At 42.3% G+C, this 18,633-nt stretch overlaps 1 protein-coding gene across 1 annotated transcript in view; it reads right to left on the minus strand.

Moving 5' to 3' along the window:
• The window catches only part of REV3L (REV3 like, DNA directed polymerase zeta catalytic subunit), a 263,811-nt gene that overhangs the window by 80,375 nt on the left and 164,803 nt on the right, over positions 1-18,633 (minus strand). The window contains exons 8-12 of the mRNA XM_077289474.1: positions 18,239-18,323; positions 17,681-17,823; positions 16,086-16,214; positions 1,746-1,983; positions 106-239 (exon numbers count right to left, since the gene is read on the minus strand). Coding sequence (XP_077145589.1) covers positions 106-239; positions 1,746-1,983; positions 16,086-16,214; positions 17,681-17,823; positions 18,239-18,323 — 729 coding nt within the window. The remainder of the gene's footprint in view (positions 1-105; positions 240-1,745; positions 1,984-16,085; positions 16,215-17,680; positions 17,824-18,238; positions 18,324-18,633) is intronic.

The raw sequence follows: 18,633 nt of genomic DNA on the forward strand, positions 1-18,633 counted from the left end.
TGTGGGGCTCACAGCATCATTGATGTTACTTTATCCAAAAAAATAAACTTTTAATTCATAAATATTATAAAATGTGAATATTCATAAAACAAAAGTCCTATTTACCACTGTTTTCATCAGCTGTGCCATCTAACTGAGGTATAGAAAGATCTGCTAGAAACATTTTATTACTCCACTCCATCTCATTGTCTGTGGAATCCTCCTCTTCAGACAAGCTTTCATTAATGTTTTTGCCAAAGCTAAAACACAAGATAAAAGTAATTTTCAATTCAGTAGCAATAAATTATATATATAGGTACATTTACCAGAATTAAGAAATATACCACTCAAAATGAATTGTGCACTTGTAACACTGTGTCATCCAGAATCTTGGTTTTGACTACAACATCACTGAAAGTTTGGTCACATATTATTTATCAGCAGTCTGTCAATTGCTTTTGGCCTAGTAAACCAATCACAGTGCTGGGTGGCAGTGCGAGAGAGGGGTCTCATATGGAAATTCACTCCTAAGAACTTATTGGGAAGTCCCAAGGCTAGCAGACATATGCCAGTTGATACACTTAAAATACAGGGTGTGCCATTTATATGGATACCCCTGGGTGCGCCATTTATAAAGTAGGATCCAAAATGGCCGACTTCAAAATGGCCACCATGGTCACCACCCATCTTGAAAAGTTTTCCCCCTCACATATACTAATGTGCCACAAACAGGAAGTTGATATCATCAACCATTCCCATATTATTTAGGTGTATCCATATACATGGACCACCCTGTATAATTATCCGCCTTAGGGTAGGGTTATAGTGAAATTGTAGTGTCACATTGCATCTAATAATTTCCTGTGCCATGTTGTAACCCATGACCTCCCACAATCTCATGCAACTGCAGAACGAACGTGTACAAATATGTTGGATTTTCTGTCGCTGGTCACAAGTCACACATGACAAATCGCACACATTAGACATCAATGCAAGTCAAATGTGACTGCGACTTATCTGGAATTTGGCCATTTCTTTAATAGCTAAATCATAGCTGACCAGTTGCACAGATGCTTTTGGCAGTGCAACACGTCCGCATGTAGCCCCAGCCTAATAATTGCATTCTGTTGGTATATTTCCCACCTACAAGTCACGTATAGAAAAATATATAGACGGAAAAAGGGTTTTCATTTAACAAAGATTTTGTCCAAAAACATCTAAAAAATGTTCTTAAGACAGTATTTACCTCTAACTAACAGGCATGCCCGAAGTGCCTTTTTTGATACATGTCGCTGTCTCCTTCACTCTATAGCAAGAATGACGTTGACACAGCAGAGTACTCTCTGCTGTCCTGGAACCCTTTCTCCATCCTACCTCTGTGGTGCCGTGCTTCTTACAGTAGTTCAAGCAGAGCTCTGAATACTAATCTCCTCTGGACATGCTGCAATAGATAGTTTCTGTCATCGGTACAAAAAAAAAATTCTACGTTTTTTTTACTCCACTATGCTTTACATCTTTCAAGCAAATTTTACAAAAAAAATTAAAAAATTTGCTGTAGTCATGTTATTGCCATTGAAGAAATTACCATTAAGAAATCGGTCATGGGCAGCTGGAGCGACTGACAACTGTTGATCATATGAAATCATGTTTATAGTTTGGTTTATCAGTGTTCTTATCCAAGACCAATCTAATATAAAATAAAGGCTGAACTGTCACATAATACATTCTGGCAATGGCCAATAGAAAGTTTCAAGATGGACACATACTTTCTTTTACAGTCACGTGCTTCCAGGTTGCTGTCCCATCTCTGGGACATTAATATGCTAAGCTCCATCTCCTCCTTCTCCACCTGCGGCTCATTCTCCTCATCGTCACTATTCTGCATGGCATTGCACCTTGCAGACAAACTGTGTTGTGATAATCGCCTTGACAGATCCACTTGATAGCCATCATCTTCTAGACCAGCTAGCAATTTTATCATGGCTTGATCTTGACTGTTGTCCACTAAACAAAAATAAGAAGGACAAAAGGCATTCAATGGTATTCGTCTTTAAATTTTCCTAACCAAGTCAGGCCCGGTAGTTATACTAGTGAGCGGGACTGTATTCACCGAACAGCCCAATAATATTGGGGGGGGGAGTGAAAGTATAGCACTAAAGAGTAAAAATAGACCCCTAAAATGTAACTTTTATTATGCAATTAAAAATACAATCTTCTAAAAATAGGGGACGAGGAATTAACATTAACCATCATGGCTGCACACAGCTCAGCTACATCATCAAAACACACTCCCAGCTCAAAAACAACACACACTGCTCAGGTACATCATCAAAACAACATACACAAACCCAATACATTACCACCGTTTGAAGTTCTTTCCAGGCATGCGACTGATCATATGACCTCACAGGTCCTTTAATAAGAGCAGTATAAGTGCAGGTCATGACTCCTGGCAGGATCCTTTTCTAAGGCTGCACTGATCAGTAAGGTCAGTGTCAAGCAGAAGGGGAAGCAGTCCTCTCAGTGATTAAGGGGGATTGTGTGTCAGCTGGCTTGATGATCACTGAAAGCTGTCAGTCTCAGAGCAAGAAATCACACACAAGTTTTAGTAAGAGCTTTTACTTTACTAGACCCCAGAGGAGCATTGTACGGCAAATAAGCCTCCTTACCTTGACAAGCCAGCAGGTATGTCACTCTCCATAAGGAGAAACGTTACCCCTTAAACCCCAGTCCAGAGCCTCTCACCTAGCCAAATCAGTTATCATGCTTCGCACTGACGAGGGCCAGCAGCCCGAAACACTGTGTCTGCGAATTGAGATACTGATTTGGCTTTTATCCTAAGTCATATTGCACGACTCGTTAGAGGGTTGATTGTGACTTGTAGGATCGTTACTTCCAACAGGTGGCGCTATAGAGTTAAGTCCTCTTTTTCTCAGAAGAGGCAATTTGCACATAGAAACTATGGTAATTGTTCCAACTAGTATAAATAAATATGTGCAGGGCCCTGGTCCATTAGCCACGTGGGTAGCCTATAGCCACTAGACTAGAGTCTGCAAACCTTCTCCTATCTGTCAGCATCTCTTCTAATTAGTTGGCCCTGAAAGGTATTATAGATGCAACACCACAACATAATGATATAATGACATGGCACTGAATCTACTAATTAAGTCAGGTTCCTGCAAATTTGTTTGCTCAACTACCTTTTATTTTTTTTTTAGGTTGAACATGGTAAACGGCTCCCTTTAAATGTTTAGCTTTCATATACAATATGAAGGTCACTACTAGTAAAGAAAAAAAAACACTAACAAAATGTAGACTTAATACAGAAACACACTTTTTCTACAAAATCAAGGGATAAAAATAAATATATAATTGCAGAATCTTGAAGTTTTCACTCTGGTCACAAAGCCTTATAATAAGATAACATTTCACGTTTTCAATCAATTTTTCAGTAGCCATCACATTATCACACTAAATGTAATAAACGATGTCAATCACTTATTGTGAATGGTATGATTATATGATAACTATATAATCTGGATTACCTTTTACGATTACCCTAATAAATCACACTTATAATTAGTTAAAACAAAATCACACCATTCACAATAGATGATAGACACAGCTTACAGCTTTATTTTCTTCTGCTCCCTGCATGGCGACCTCTGCACAGATCACAGAGCATGCCTACAAATCTCTCTCATTGAAGTCAAACAATATCTACAGTTGTTTGCTACCTATGATCCATGTGGCTGCAGTAAAATATCTCCGCAACTGTTAATTCTGGTTTTAAATTATGAGAAGGTGTACTTAACTTATTTGAAATCTAATCATCAAATTAAAAAACGTCACCAAGAACTAACTTTTAATAGCAAATTTAGCACAAAATTTCCCTATAGCACTAGCTCCCTGGAAGGCACCTAGAGAGCCATGTAATATGCAAAACATTAACATCTGTACATGGAAGGAATACTAATTCCTAATCACTGCAGGAATATTTTGCAGAGCATGAAGCTAGAGAGCGGCATCAGTATCTACAAAACAGGGCACTGGACATTAATATAGACTAGTGCAGAAGTAATTAAGTAGGAACTACAAAATATTTCATTGTTAAAAAAAAAAAAAATTAAATTCCTTTTTTTTTTTTGAGAAATTGACAAGAAAAGAGGCTCACACTGAAGACATTAGTGTTTCAGTGCTTACTCAAAGGCAGACAGAAAGGACGCTGTGAGATCAGTAATCATCAATCATGTAATTGTAGCTCCTTGATCTGATGTCTGCCATTTCTAAGGCTTTTACACAAGCTTATCGGTCTCCAGCTTTTAAGGACGCAGCAAGCAGAAAGCAATAAATCTCTTTTCTACACAAATGTTGTAGCTGTCCTCATGCAAAGGTTTAGATACAACTTAGCTAGGAAGATCTAGACTATTCAAGCTCTTGGGTGGTCAGTATATTTGGCAACTCATAGAGCACGGATGAGGAGTATGTGATATTTGGTGACTCACATGGGTGTCTTATGGTTTTGGTTAAGATATTAGACCTATGACATGTCAAGGGAAAGATTAAATTTGCCAGACAGTATTAATGAACAATGGGAAATATTGTTTGTTCCATGATGTACCCTTTTTATGGTGTATAATTTTCAATAAAATGAGTTTAAAATGCTCACAGAGCATTGGAACTCAATCAGGGATTTCTGGGATTCAGCGTACAACATTCACATACTGATTCACCAAATGTCAGGAAGAGTCAAAGGGTTAACCACTACTCAGACAACCCCGTCTCAATTGCTATATTTCCCCATGTAAAAATAAAAAACACATTTACTTATCTCCAGTGCTGGCGCCATTCCAGTGATGTCGGCGCCGAGTTTCTGGAGCTTGCGTGACATTGTTATGCCATGTGAGCTTTGCAAACAATCGGTGGCTGATTCCTCTCCCTTTCTTGGAACGTAACAGACATTATGAGGAAGCCAGAGAGTAGCGGTTCTCACTTCTTCCCAGTGTCAGTTTTGTCCGAAGGGGAGTGTGAAGCGACCGCTAATTGACTGCGGGGCTCACGTGGCATAACAATATCATGCAAGTCATGGAGGTCCAGCGCCAACATCACTGGAAAGGCGCCAGCACTGGTGGAATATAGCAATTGAGTAGGAGGTGTCCGAGTAGGAATTGCTCAATACATTTATGCCGTACATACAATCGTGGCTAAAAGTTTTGAGACAGAGACAAATTTTGGTTGTCACAAGGTTTGTGGCTTCAGTGTTCGATCTTTTAGTCAGATGTTTCTATGGTTACTTTAGAATAATTAGGGTATGTGCACACATCGCATTTTACTATTCTAGCAAATTGATTGACATTTCTGAAAACTCATGCACATGGTGCTTATTATTTCCTTGCAGATTTGAAACAGTTCCATATCTGCAGCAAATCAATTCTTTCAGCGTTTTTGGAGCCTTTAACCCCTAAACGACCACCGATACGCCTTTTAACGGCGGCAGTTAAGGGTACTTAAACCACAGCACAGCTGTGGAAAAAGTGAATAGCGCCCCCCAGAGTCGGATTTTCTCTGGGGTCCCTGTTACCGGGGGTAGCCGAGACCCCAGAGAACATGATTCAGGGGTTTTTTACCGACCCCCAGGTTGCGATTGCCGGTAATTAACAGTTTACCGGTGGCAGCAAAAAACAAACAAACAAAAAAAAAAAAGGCGAGTTCCCATTTAATTTCTCTGTCCTCCGATGTGATCGTACATCAGAAGACAGAGAAATGGGGTCCCCGATCGCCCCCCGATACTCACCTGTCTCCCCCGGTGCTCCTCGTGGCTCCCGATGGGCGCCACCATCTTGTTCCGGACAAAAAATGGCGGGCGCATGCGCAGTGCGCCCGCCGGCCGCCACCCGGAAGATCTTTGGGGTCTTGGCTGCCGGTCCCGTTTTGCGATCGCCGGTAATTAACTGTTTACCGGCAACCGCAAAAAAAAAAAAAAAAAAAGCGGTGTGTCATTCTCTGTCCTCTGATGTGATCGCACATCAGAGGACAGAGAAATAGGGGGATTCTGGGACCCTGTTATATTTACCTGTGTCCCCCTCCTGCCCGCCGGCTTCTTCATCCGGAAAGAAAATGGTGGACGCATGTGCAGTGCTCCCGCAATGATCTGCCAGCTGGCAGCTAGAGGAGTTGGGTCTAAATTTAGGGTTAGGGTTGGGACTAAATTTAGGGTTAGGGTTAAATTTAGGGTTAGGGCTAGGGTTAGGGTTAGGCTTCTTTCACACTTGCGTCGGTACGGGGCCGTCGCAATGCGTCGGCCCGACGTACGTTGTGAAAATTGTGCACAACGTGGGCAGCGGATGCAGTTTTTCAACGCATCCGCTGCCCAGTCTATGTCCTGGGGAGGAGGAGGCGGAGTTATGGCCGTGCATGCGCGGTTGGAAATGGCGGACGCGACTTACAAAAAAAGTTACATTGAACTTTTTTTGTGACGACGGTCCGTCAAAACACAACGGATCCAGTGCACAACGGACGCGACATGTGGCCATCCGTCGCGATCCGTCGGCAATACAAGTCTATGGGCAAAAATCGCACCCTGCGGGCACATATAAAATTTTTTTTAAAAACTATGGATTGCGACGGATGCCACACGACGCAAGTGTGAAAGTAGCCTTAGGGCTAGGGTTGGGGCTAAAGTTTGGGATAGGGTTAGGGTTGGGGCTAAAGTTTCGGCCAGGGTTAGGGTTGGGGCTAAAGTTAGGGCTAGAGTTGGGGCTAAAGTTAGGGCTAGGGTTGGGGCTGGGGCTAAATTTAAGGTTAGGGCTAGGGTTAAAGTTAGGGCTAGGGTTAGGGTTGGGGCTAGGGTTAGGGTTGGGGCCTAAAGTTAGGGCTAGGGATGCGGCTAAAGTTAGGGTTAGAGTTGGGATTAGGGTTTGGATTAGGGTTGGCATTAGCGTTACATTTGGGATTAAGGTTAGGGTTGGGATTAGGGTTAGGGGTGTACTGGGATTAGGGTTAGGATTGAGGTTAGGGTTGAGATTAGGATTAGGGGTGTGTTGGATTTAGGGTTTTGATTAGGGTTATGGTTAGGGTTGGGATTAGGGTTGTTTTGGGGTTAGGGTTGTGATTATCGTTGGGGTTGTGATTAGGATTATGGATCGGGTTGGGATTAGGGTTAGGGGTGTGTTGGGGTTAGGGTTCGAGTTAGAATTGGGGGGTTTGCACTGTTTAGGTACATCAGGGGGTCTCTAAACGCCACAGCCACTTTTGCGCTCAAGAAGTCAAATGGTGCTCCCTCCTTTCAGAGCTCTGCCGTGCGCCCAAACAGTGGTTTACCCCCACATATGGGGCATCAGCGTACTCGGGATAAATTGGACAACAACTTTTGGGGTCCAATTTCTTCTGTTACCCTTGTGAAAATAAAAACTTCGGGGCTAAAAAATATTTTTTGTGGAAAAATTTTTTTTTTTATTTTCACGACTCTGCATTATAAACTTCTGTGCAGCACTTGGGCATTCAAAGTTCTCACCACACACCTAGATAAGTTCCTTGGGGGGGTGTCTAGTTTCCAAAATGGGGTCACTTGTGGGGGGTTTCTACTGTTTAGGTACACCAGGGGCTCTGCAAACGCAACATAACGCCCGCAGACCATTCTATCAAAGTCTGCATTCCAAAACGGCGCTCCTTCCCTTCCGAGCTTTGCCGTGCACCCAAACAGTGGTCCCCCCCACACACATGGGGTATCAGTGTACTCATGACAAATTGGACAACAACTTTTGGGGTCCAATTTCTCGTTACCCATGTGAAAATAAAAACTTGGGGGCTAAAAAATCTTTTTTGTGGAAAAACAAATATTTTTTATTTTCATGACTCTGCATTATAAACTTCTGTGCAGCACTTGGGCATTCAAAGTTCTCACCACACATCTAGATAAGTTCCTTGGGGGGTCTAGTTTCCAAAATGGGGTCACTTGTGGGGGGTTTCTACTGTTTAGGTACATCATGGGCTCTGCAAACGCAACACAACGCCCGCAGACCATTCTATCAAAGTCTGCATTCCAAAATGGCGCTCTTTCCCTTCCGAGCTCTGCCATGCGCCCAAACAGTGGTTTACCCCCACATATGGGGTATCAGCCTACTCAGCATGAATTGCACAATAAATTTTGGGGTTCAATTTCTCCTGTTACCCTTGTGAAAGCAAAAATTTGGGGGTGAAAAGATCATTTTTGTGGAAAACATGATTTTTTTATTTTCATGGCTCTACATTATAAATTTCTGTGAAGCAGTTGGGGGTTCATAGTGCTCACCACACATCTAGATAAGCTCTTTGGGGGGTCTAGTTTCCAAAATGGGGTCACTCGTGGGGGGATTCTACTGTTTAGGTACATCAGGAGCTCTGCAAATGCAACATGACGCCCGCAGACCATCCCATCAAAGTCTGCATTCCAAGCGGCGCTCCTTCCCTTCCAAGCCCCGATAGGTGCCTAAACAGTGCCCTCCCCCCCACATGTGGGGTATCAGCGTACTCAGGACAAACAGTTCAACAGATTTTGGGGTCCAATATCTCCTGTTACCCTTGAGAAAATAAAAAATTGCAGGCTAAAAAATCATTTTTGAGGGGAAAAAAAGGATTTTTTATTTTCACGGCTCTACTTTATAAATTTCTGTGAAGCACTTGGGGGTTTAAAGTGCTCACCACACATCTAGATAAGTTCCTTAAGTGGTCTAGTTTCCAAAATGGGGTAACTTGTGGGGGTTTCTACTGTTTAGGCACATCAGGGGCTCTCCAAACGCGACATGGTGTCCGAACTCAATTCCAGCCAATTCTACATTGAAAAAGTAAAACAGCACTCCTTCTCTTCCAAGCTCTGCAGTGTGCCCAAACAGTGGTTTACCCCCACATATGGGGTATCGACGTACTCAGGAGAAATTGCACAACAACTTTTATGGTCTAATTTCTCCTGTTACCCTTGTCAAAATAAAAATTTGAGGGCAAAAAGATCATTTTTGTAGAAAAAATTCCATTTTTTATTTTCACGGCTCTACGTTATAAACTTCCGTGAAGCACCTGGGGGTTTAAAGTGCTCACCACACATCTAGATAAGTTCCTTAAGGGGTCTTGTTTCCAAAATGGTGTCACTTGTGGGGGGTTTCCACTGTTTAGGCACATCAGGGACTCTCCAAACGCGACATGGCGTCCGATCTGAATTCCAGCCAATTCTGCATTGAAAAAGTCAAACGCCGCTCCTTCTCTTCAAAGCTCTGTGGTGCGCCCAAACAGTCGTTTACCCTCACATATGGGGTATCGGCGTATTCAGGAGAAATTGCACAGCAAAATTTATGGTTAAATTTCTGTTTTTACACTTGTGAAAATAAAAAAAAAAAAGGTTCTGAAGTAAAATGTTTGCAAAAAAAAAAAAAAGTTAAATGTTCATTTATTCCTTCCACATTGTTTCAGTTCCTGTGAAGCACGTAAAGGGTTAATAAACTTCTTGAATGTGGTTTTGAGCACCTTGAGGGGTGCAGTTTTTAGAATGGTGTCACACTTGGTTATTTTGGAACAAAATAGAGCAAAGTGTATGCATGAGAAATGGGATCACCACAACAGTTTAAAATTTATACAAAACACATCTTTATTTTAGGAAACAAACACAACAACATAAAAACATTTAAAAACCCCAAAATATGACCTGGGGTAAAGGGTCCATATAGATACCAGATAAATGCTATAATATTGCACACAACATTAAACAGCCTATGCACATTAATGTACAGATAACCAAACCACTATTCCCAGCATATGGGCGTTATATAATACAGTATGATATTACACATCAAGTTATACACTCTTAAATAGAGGTTAACACTCCATACCATACCCCATGTATGAGGAACTAACAAGGAAGATGGTGAATGGAATACAAAATATACTAGACACCAAGCAGATCCCTAGACCCTGCTGTGCACTGACCTAAAGCCCCCGTCTCACTAAGCGAGATCGCTAGCGAGATCGCTGCTGAGTCACAAGTTTTGTGACGCAACAGCGACCTCAGTAGCGATCTCGCTATGTGTGACACGTAGCAGCGACCAGGCCCCTGCTGTGAGATCGCTGGTCGTGTCGGAATGGCCTGGACCTTTTTTTGATCGTTGAGGTCCCGCTGGGTAGCACACATCGCTGTGTTTGACACCTTACCAACGACCTCGTTGACGACTCAGACACTGAATCGTCATAATAGCTCCCATGTGACATCGTTGTACAGGTCGCTACAGGTCGCTGGTGAGATGTCAAACAGTGAGATGGCAGCAGCGATCGTTGGGAAGATCTCACTGTTTGACATCTCACCAGCGACCACATAGCGACGCAGCAACGATCCCTGACAGGTCGTATCGTTGTCGGGATCGCTTTAGCGTCGCTAAGTGAGACGGGGCCTTAAGTCTTACCCTACCTAGCAGGCAGGCTGTTACAAGGTTCCCAGGGTGGTGGGTTTAGTGGTCTCAGCAAACAGAACAGCCTGATTGAAATCCACTAAACCCACCACCCCGGGAACCTTGTAACAGCCTGCCTGCTAGGTAGGGTAAGACTTAGGTCAGTGCACAGCAGGGTCTAGGGATCTGCTTGCGTCTAGTATATTTTGTATTCCATTCACCATCTTCCTTGTTAGTTCCTCATACATGGGGTATGGTATGGAGTGTTAACCTCTATTTAAGAGTGTATAACTTGATGTGTAATATCATACTGTATTATATAACGCCCATATGCTGGGAATAGTGGTTTGGTTATCTGTACATTAATGTGCATAGGCTGTTTAATGTTGTGTGCAATATTATAGCATTTATCTGGTATCTATATGGACCTTTTACCCCAGGTCATATTTTGGGGTTTTTAAATGTTTTTATGTTGTTGTGTTTGTTTCCTAAAATAAAGATGTTTTTTGTATAAATTTTAAACTGTTGTGGTGATCCCATTTCTCATGCATACACTTTGCTCTATTTTGTTCCATTGTTGTTTGGTATGCAGTTGGTGATCCCCTTAAATAGTAAATATTTGTAGATGGTGCCTGCTCAGCAGTGTTGTTTAAATACACTTGGTTACTTTCTATCATATAGACCCCTCAAAATGACTTCAAATGTGATATGGTCCCTAAAAAAAATGGTGTTGTAAAAATGAGAAAATTGCTGGTCAACTTTTAACCCTTATAACTCCCTAACAAACAAAAAAAAATTGTTTCCAAAATTGTGCTGATGTAAAGTAGACATGTGGGAAATGTTATTTATTAACTATTTTTTGTGACATATCTCTCTGATTTAGGGGCATAAAAACACAAAGCTTGAAAATTGCAAAATTTTAAAAATTTTCGCCATATTTCCTTTTTTTTCATAAATAATTGCAAGTAATATTGAAGAAATGTTACCACTAACATGAAGTACAATATGTCACGAAAAAACTATCTCAGAATCAGCGGGATCTGTTAAAGCGTTCCAGAGTTATAACCTCATAAAGTGACAGTGGTCAGAATTGTAAAAATTGGCTCAGTCGTTAAGTACCAAATTGGCTCTGTCACTAAGGGGTTAATACCCATTATAACGAGTGTCTATAAGACACCTATCCATTACTAATTCTATAGTTACATGGAAAATAAAGACATAGCTAGACTAATGACACAGACTCCTTTATTGAATCTAAATTTACCATATTTACTGAACGCTTAATCCCCGATGCCCTCGTCTCGTGCAATCAAAAAATAGTATACAAACATATAATACTATCCTGTCCGATGTATTTCATTTAATACCGAGTGTCCCACGGCAAACTCACGTGTAGAACAGTCACATCGGGTAGTATGGCCTCAGGCGATACTGACAGAAGGTAATCGCTCCCGCAGTGTATCACTTGAGCTGCCATGAGAGTTAACCGTAGTTCATCAGCTCTGGTGCTCTCACGGCATTACCGCTGTATGAGAACTTTCCCACAAAGCTGTGCCGTAAGTGAGAGCACCGGAACTGGTCAGCTGATGAACTCCGGTGACCTCTCACGGCAGCTCAGTGATACAATAACAGGAGATAATCGCTCCCGCAGTGTATCGCCTGTGGCCGGGTGAGATCGACATGGGACACTCGATATTAAATGGACTATGGTGGACATGGAGTATATGGTGGTTTATTATTTTTGATTGTTTGTAAATGTAAACGTTTACATTTTTAATTTTTTTTTTACAATTGAACACAGACTAGTCTCCCATCACCGGCTCATATTACGGTATATGTGACAAAACACGTAGCCATATGAGAGTAGTAGTCCCATTAGATGATGCCTGGGTACACACAGACAGACACAAAGACACACACAGACAGACAGACACACGCACAGACAGACAGACAGACGCACATATTTTCCGCCCACACACAGACACATTCTCCGCACACACACACACATATTCTCCACCCACACACAGACACATATTCTCCACCCACAGACACACACACACACACATATTCTCCACCCACACACACACATATTCTCCACCCACACACAGACATTCTCCACCCACACACAGACACACACACACCCACATATTCTCCACCCACACACAGACACCCACACATTCTCCGCCACAGCACAGAGACACATTCTCCGCCCACACACACACACACACAGAGACACCCACATATATTCTCCATCCACACACAGACACACACACATTCTCCGCCCACACACACACATTCTCCGCCCACACACACACACATTCTCCCCCCCACACACACACACACATTCTCCCCCCACACACACACACATTCTCCCCCCCACACACACACACATTCTCCCCCCACACACACACATTCTCCCCCCACACACACACATTCTCCCCCCACACACACATTCTCCCCCCACACACACACATTCTCCCCCCACACACACATTCTCCCCCCACACACACATTCTCCCCCCACACACACATTCTCCCCCCACACACACATTCTCCCCCACACACACACATTCTCCCCCCACACACACACACACACATTCTCCCCACACACACACACACACACACATTCTCCCCCCACACACACACATTCTCCCCCCACACACACATTCTCCCCCCACACACACACACATTCTCCGCCCACACACACACACATTCTCCGCCCACACACACACATTCTCCGCCCACACACACACATTCTCCGCCCACACACACACATTCTCCGCCCACACACACACTCTCCGCCCACACACACACATTCTCCGCCCACACACACATTCTCCGCCCACACACACATTCTCCGCCCACACACACATTCTCCGCCCACACACACATTCTCTGCCCACACATTCTCCGCCCCCACACACACATTCTCCGCCCCCACACACACATTCTCCGCCCACACACACACACATTCTCCGCCCACACACACACATTCTCCGCCCACACACACACACATTCTCCGCCCACACACATTGTCTGCCCACACACATATTGTCTGCCCACACAAACACATTCTCCGTCTGGCATCATTTCCTTTTGACAAATAACTGTTTTTGGCAGCCAACTCAATTGAAGCCTGAGTCAAAAACGCTGCAGAAAGGCAAAAAGAATTGACATGCTGCAGAAAATAAAACGCTGCAAATAGGGACAGAAATTTACTGATCATGTGCACAACACTTCAGGATTGTCATTGCATTACCTTGCTTTAGAGTATTGCAGTGCGTTTTTGGAGCATTTCCAAAAATGCTGCGAAAATGCATCAAAAACGCATCGTGTGCACATAGCTTTAAAGATTTAACTAACAGCTAAATCAAATGGCCACTTCTCTTTGATTTTTCTGCAGCATTAGACACTGTGGATCACCAGCTCCTCCTCACTGTACTCCACTCTATCATCCTCAAATACAGTGTTCTCTCTTGGTTCTCCTCCTACCTACCTGACTGCTCTTTCACTGTATCTTTTGCCAACTTCTACTTCTCTAATCTTCCCCTTACTGTTGGGGTTCCTCAAGGCTCATTCCTAGGCCCCCTCTTTTCCCTACTGCCTCTAATGGCCAAACCATCAGCATTTGGTTTCCAGAATTAACTCTACATTGAGGACACCCAAATATACACCTTTTCTCCTGACATTCCCCCTACCTTAATACAAAATACCAGAGATTTTCTGTCCGCTATCTCTAACATCATGTCCTCACTAACAAGCTGAAGCTCTCCAAAACTGAACTTCTGAATGTCTCATGTTTCCTCCCTCTAGTAACTGACTTATACCCAAATATTGCAATTACCATGGATGGTTCAACCATAACTCCTGAGCAGCAAGCTCACTGTCTTGTAGTTATATTTAACACAAAAATTTATTTTATTCCCTATACCAATCCAATCCCTCACTCGCTCATGTTACCTACATCTCAAAAACATCTCCAGAATCTTTTCTCACCATTGAAATTGCAAAAACGCTTACTGTCGCTCTCATTCATTCTCATCTGGACTACTGCAACTGTCTTCTGATTGATCTGCCTCTATCCAAACTTTCTCCTCTCCAATCTGTCCTAAATGCGGCAGCCAGGGTGGTATTTCTGTTCAGTCGCTACAACTATGTATGTACCCTGTGCCAGTCATTGCACTGGTTGCCCATTCACTACAGAATACAAGGCAAACTTATCTCTCTCACCCACAAAGCTCTCCACAATTCTGCACCACCCTATATCTCCTCGCTCATCCGTCTACCACCCTACCATAATATCCACTCCATAGCCGATCTAAGACTAACATCCTCCATAATCTGAACCTCAGTTTTCAAGACTTCTCTTGTGTAGTGCCGGTATTCTGTATTGGACAACCCTGGATGATCCGACTAATACTTAGCCCCCACTTCTCTAAACATGCTTGAAAAACACATCTCTTTAGACAGGCCTATCACATCAATTCACAAACCTAACTCTTGCCTGTTCCCTCTTTCTAAATTTTACTCAAAATCTAGTCCCTCCTATTCATCTGGGTCCAATTTCTCCTTGCACCCAATAGGACTTATACAAAAAACCCTGTTTGGGAGAGAAGAACAGACAAATCGTGGCACCTTAAGTGCGTAAACATAATATTATAGTCTTTAAAGGGTGCACAATTTTATGCACTTACCCAATAAGACTTGGTAACTACACCTAGATGGCCGGACCATACATGACAATCACTTACTACCCACTGTGTCCTCCCTATTTCCTTATAAACTGTAAGCTTGCAAGCAGGGTCCTCACTCCTCCTGTAACTGTCAAACTGTGTGTCACTTTGTGATGTCTTTGTTTCCACGTGTCCCCGTTTAATTGTAAAGAGCAGCTGAATATTTTGGTGCTATATAAATAATTGTATTATTATTACAGATTTAGAGTAGCAGCTCCCTTTTCAAGAAACCAGTCTGCTGTTCAATTCATTCAGCATGAAAGAGTGATACCAACGGTCTTGTGTTAACATTTTCACCTGAGCCAACAAGATCATCGCTGAAATGATGCAGTAAGCCGCTTATATTTTGGCAGTGCTAAAATTCAGAAGCAATGTGTTTTTTTGTGATCAAGTTGATTTTCATGGCAAGGAAGGACTTTGCAATTCATCTGATCTCTCTTCGTAACAATCTAGAGTTAATGCAAATATCTATTATAAAATCTGAAGCAGGAAACTTTGCGCAAACCAAAATTTGGATCAGTCCCAAAGCTTTTCGCCATGACTGTAAGCATGTATGCAGAAGTATAAGGCGTGGCAATTGCACTCGTGTTTCTTCTCTGCAAAACTTCTACTTCTGCATTCCAGCTACTCTTAGATGATTAGCAGCAAGTGCTGTGAACTTGGGAGTCGATGGATTCCTATTCTGCAGCCGACATTACTATGGTCAGTGGGAATAATTTGGAGAATTACGTTTTTCCTGAGCACTTTACAACCATCATTCTCAGGATGGCGTGATTGTCCCGGAGATAAATCCCTATTCGTAAGAAAATGATGGAATACCATAGGCATATGTCATCAACTTACAACAGTGTAGTAGCCTTTTAACAGAACAGACACCTGCAGCTCCATCGATCAGAGGATAGAAAATAAACGCAACACGGAAAACATACACATTCCCTTTAAGAATAGACATTAGATTTACTTACAGAATACAGGAGACTGACTCAACCTCTGAGGCATAGGTTGGAAGCATTGACTATTTTCCATGATATTTAAAATGGCTTCTTCATCAATCACAGCATCTGTATAGCCTTTATCCTCACATGGCTCAGCTTCTATGTAAGAAGAATTCATTATTTCACAGATATCAGATACACGAACAACAAGTCTTAGAAGTGTAATTTCATTCTCCAATCTAGTTTCTGCTCTCTGCTCCCTATTAATAATAGTGACAAGACACAAAAGTGCGTTTTAAGAAACCCCTTAAAGGGATCCTGTTATCAGGTTTTGCCCATATAAACTAAAAGCACTACCTTTAAGCCCTCTTACACAGCAATCCATCCACTTGTACATACGCCCCAGATCCCCTTCTAGAGTCTGCAATGCCCAGGGCTGTGGAGTTGGTAAGCCAAACCTCCGACTCCTTAATTTCCCTGACTCCCGTCTGCACAGTACTGCCTCACTACTGAGCATGGACATAAAGTGCAGCACAGATTCATCTCACCTAATAGCCTACTTCCTTATATCAGGAACAGAACAGACATTATAGGACAGTTCAGAACTTTTCTAAATTATTATGAAAAAATTTACAGCACATCCTGCACTGAACTACTGAAATTAATTTATTTTATAATTTAGGAGTCAGAGTTGATCCATTTTATACCAGATCAGACTCCACCAAAATGGACACCGACTCCAGAGCCCTGGCCATGCCGTATGCTAATGGTCTGTGCTCATTACCTCTTCAGAGAGGAAGAGGGCTTCAACTCTAGTGTCACCTACTGGAAGTAGCAATCCTAATAGTCAATATTGACCCTTTAAATAAGCATTGACATATGACTTCAGATAAAAGCCAAACCAGAATTTCAATTTGCAAACATGTGTTTTGTGGTTTTGCCCCTCCACAGTGCAAAGCATGAGATCTGATTTGGCTATATGAGAGGCTTCTGACCGGGATCTAAGGGGTAACATTTCTCCTTGTGGAGAGTAAAATGTCAGTGTAAGGAGGCTTAAAAGCCATGCAATGCTATATTTAATTTCAGATAGGAGCATTGACTGGCCTCTTCCTGTTTTGTTGGATGTGGATGACATTTCCTATGACATTCACCCAGTGCTGCAAATCTCGAGCTTGTGCAGTTGAAGCACAGATCTATACATGAATGCTTTTTGCTCTGCCCTGCTGAGGTAGAGCAAAGATCTGTAATGCACATGTGCCGGCTTAACTTCTGGGTTATTGGTTCCCTCAGGACAGAATGAAGTGCACCTACACAGGTCTTTGCTTCCTTCAACTGCACAGGCTCAACATTTTCAGCATTGGGACATAGGAGACATCATCCATCAAAGTAAGAAGGCCGGCTGTTGTGGGTAGAGAGGAGAGGCTGCGCACAGACCAGAAACGCCCATTCGAGCGGACCGCTGCGATTAGCACTTGGTGCGAGATAATCGTATAAGGTATGTTCTTTGATCTATTGGTAGCTTATATACATGGTGCTGTACTGCCAGGTAAGAGGGCTTAAAGGTGGTGCTTATATAGGGAAAACCTGGCTATAGGTTCAATTTAAAACAATACTAAGAGCCTTACTTTCTTGAGGATCTCTGTGCACCTCCACCAAGTTAGCTGGTGTACAAGGAACGGACTCCGACAAGTCCAACGTTGAATGCAATGTGAGTTCTGCAGAGAAATCTTCGGACATGCTGCTGGAGTCCAGGGAGTGTGACATTGTCCTGTTCAGAAGGAATGATGGGGAAAAGACATATGAAATTGTATACCATGATGGCTATGCTTACATCCTAAAGCTATTCTTTATTAAAATTAGGACTCAAGAAATCTAAATATTAAAACCATTCTTCTGCTAAATCAAAGAGCAGAATTTGTTATGATTTTCCAGGAAGAATCCAAGCTCTACTACTAAAATTGTAACAGCTGATATATAGAACAGAGTTTTATTTTTAACCCTGTAGATTGTCATTTTAAACCAGATCAGAATCCGGAGCACGCTTACATTGTAGGTACTGCAGGTATTTCACGTTTTTTTCATGTATTTTGACACTAAACTCTGAAATGGTGATTGACGCGCACAGCCTTCCCCACAGGGTGCAACTATTTACTTGCCATACTTGTAAGAGGTCTCATACTTACACTGAGAAGTCATTTTGCTTCAGAATTTCTTTAAGCCTTTTCTGAAAGATTTTTTCACTTTCTGTCACAGCTACAAATCCACGATCTTTAGACGAAAAAAAAAATGCATGTAAAAATTATTCCACATTGGAAAAAAAACTGCCAAGAATTCTATCAATAGTTTAGAAAAATACCACTACAGCTGATCTCCAGGTTCTCCAGCTACCTGATGATCTACCATCTATCACTGGAGGTTGTTTATAATCATCTTTTATACTGTTCATGCTCAAGGTTATGTTCACACAGGGTGGATATGCTTAGGGTTATTTGCAATGAAAAGCCTGCAGCATTCTCATACAGTTATGGCGTATCCCCAGGATAGCAGATGTGAATCGCATCAATGGGATCTGCATCTA

The sequence above is a fragment of the Ranitomeya variabilis genome, chromosome 2 (assembly GCF_051348905.1).
Source record: "Ranitomeya variabilis isolate aRanVar5 chromosome 2, aRanVar5.hap1, whole genome shotgun sequence".
Taxonomy (NCBI): domain Eukaryota; kingdom Metazoa; phylum Chordata; class Amphibia; order Anura; family Dendrobatidae; genus Ranitomeya; species Ranitomeya variabilis.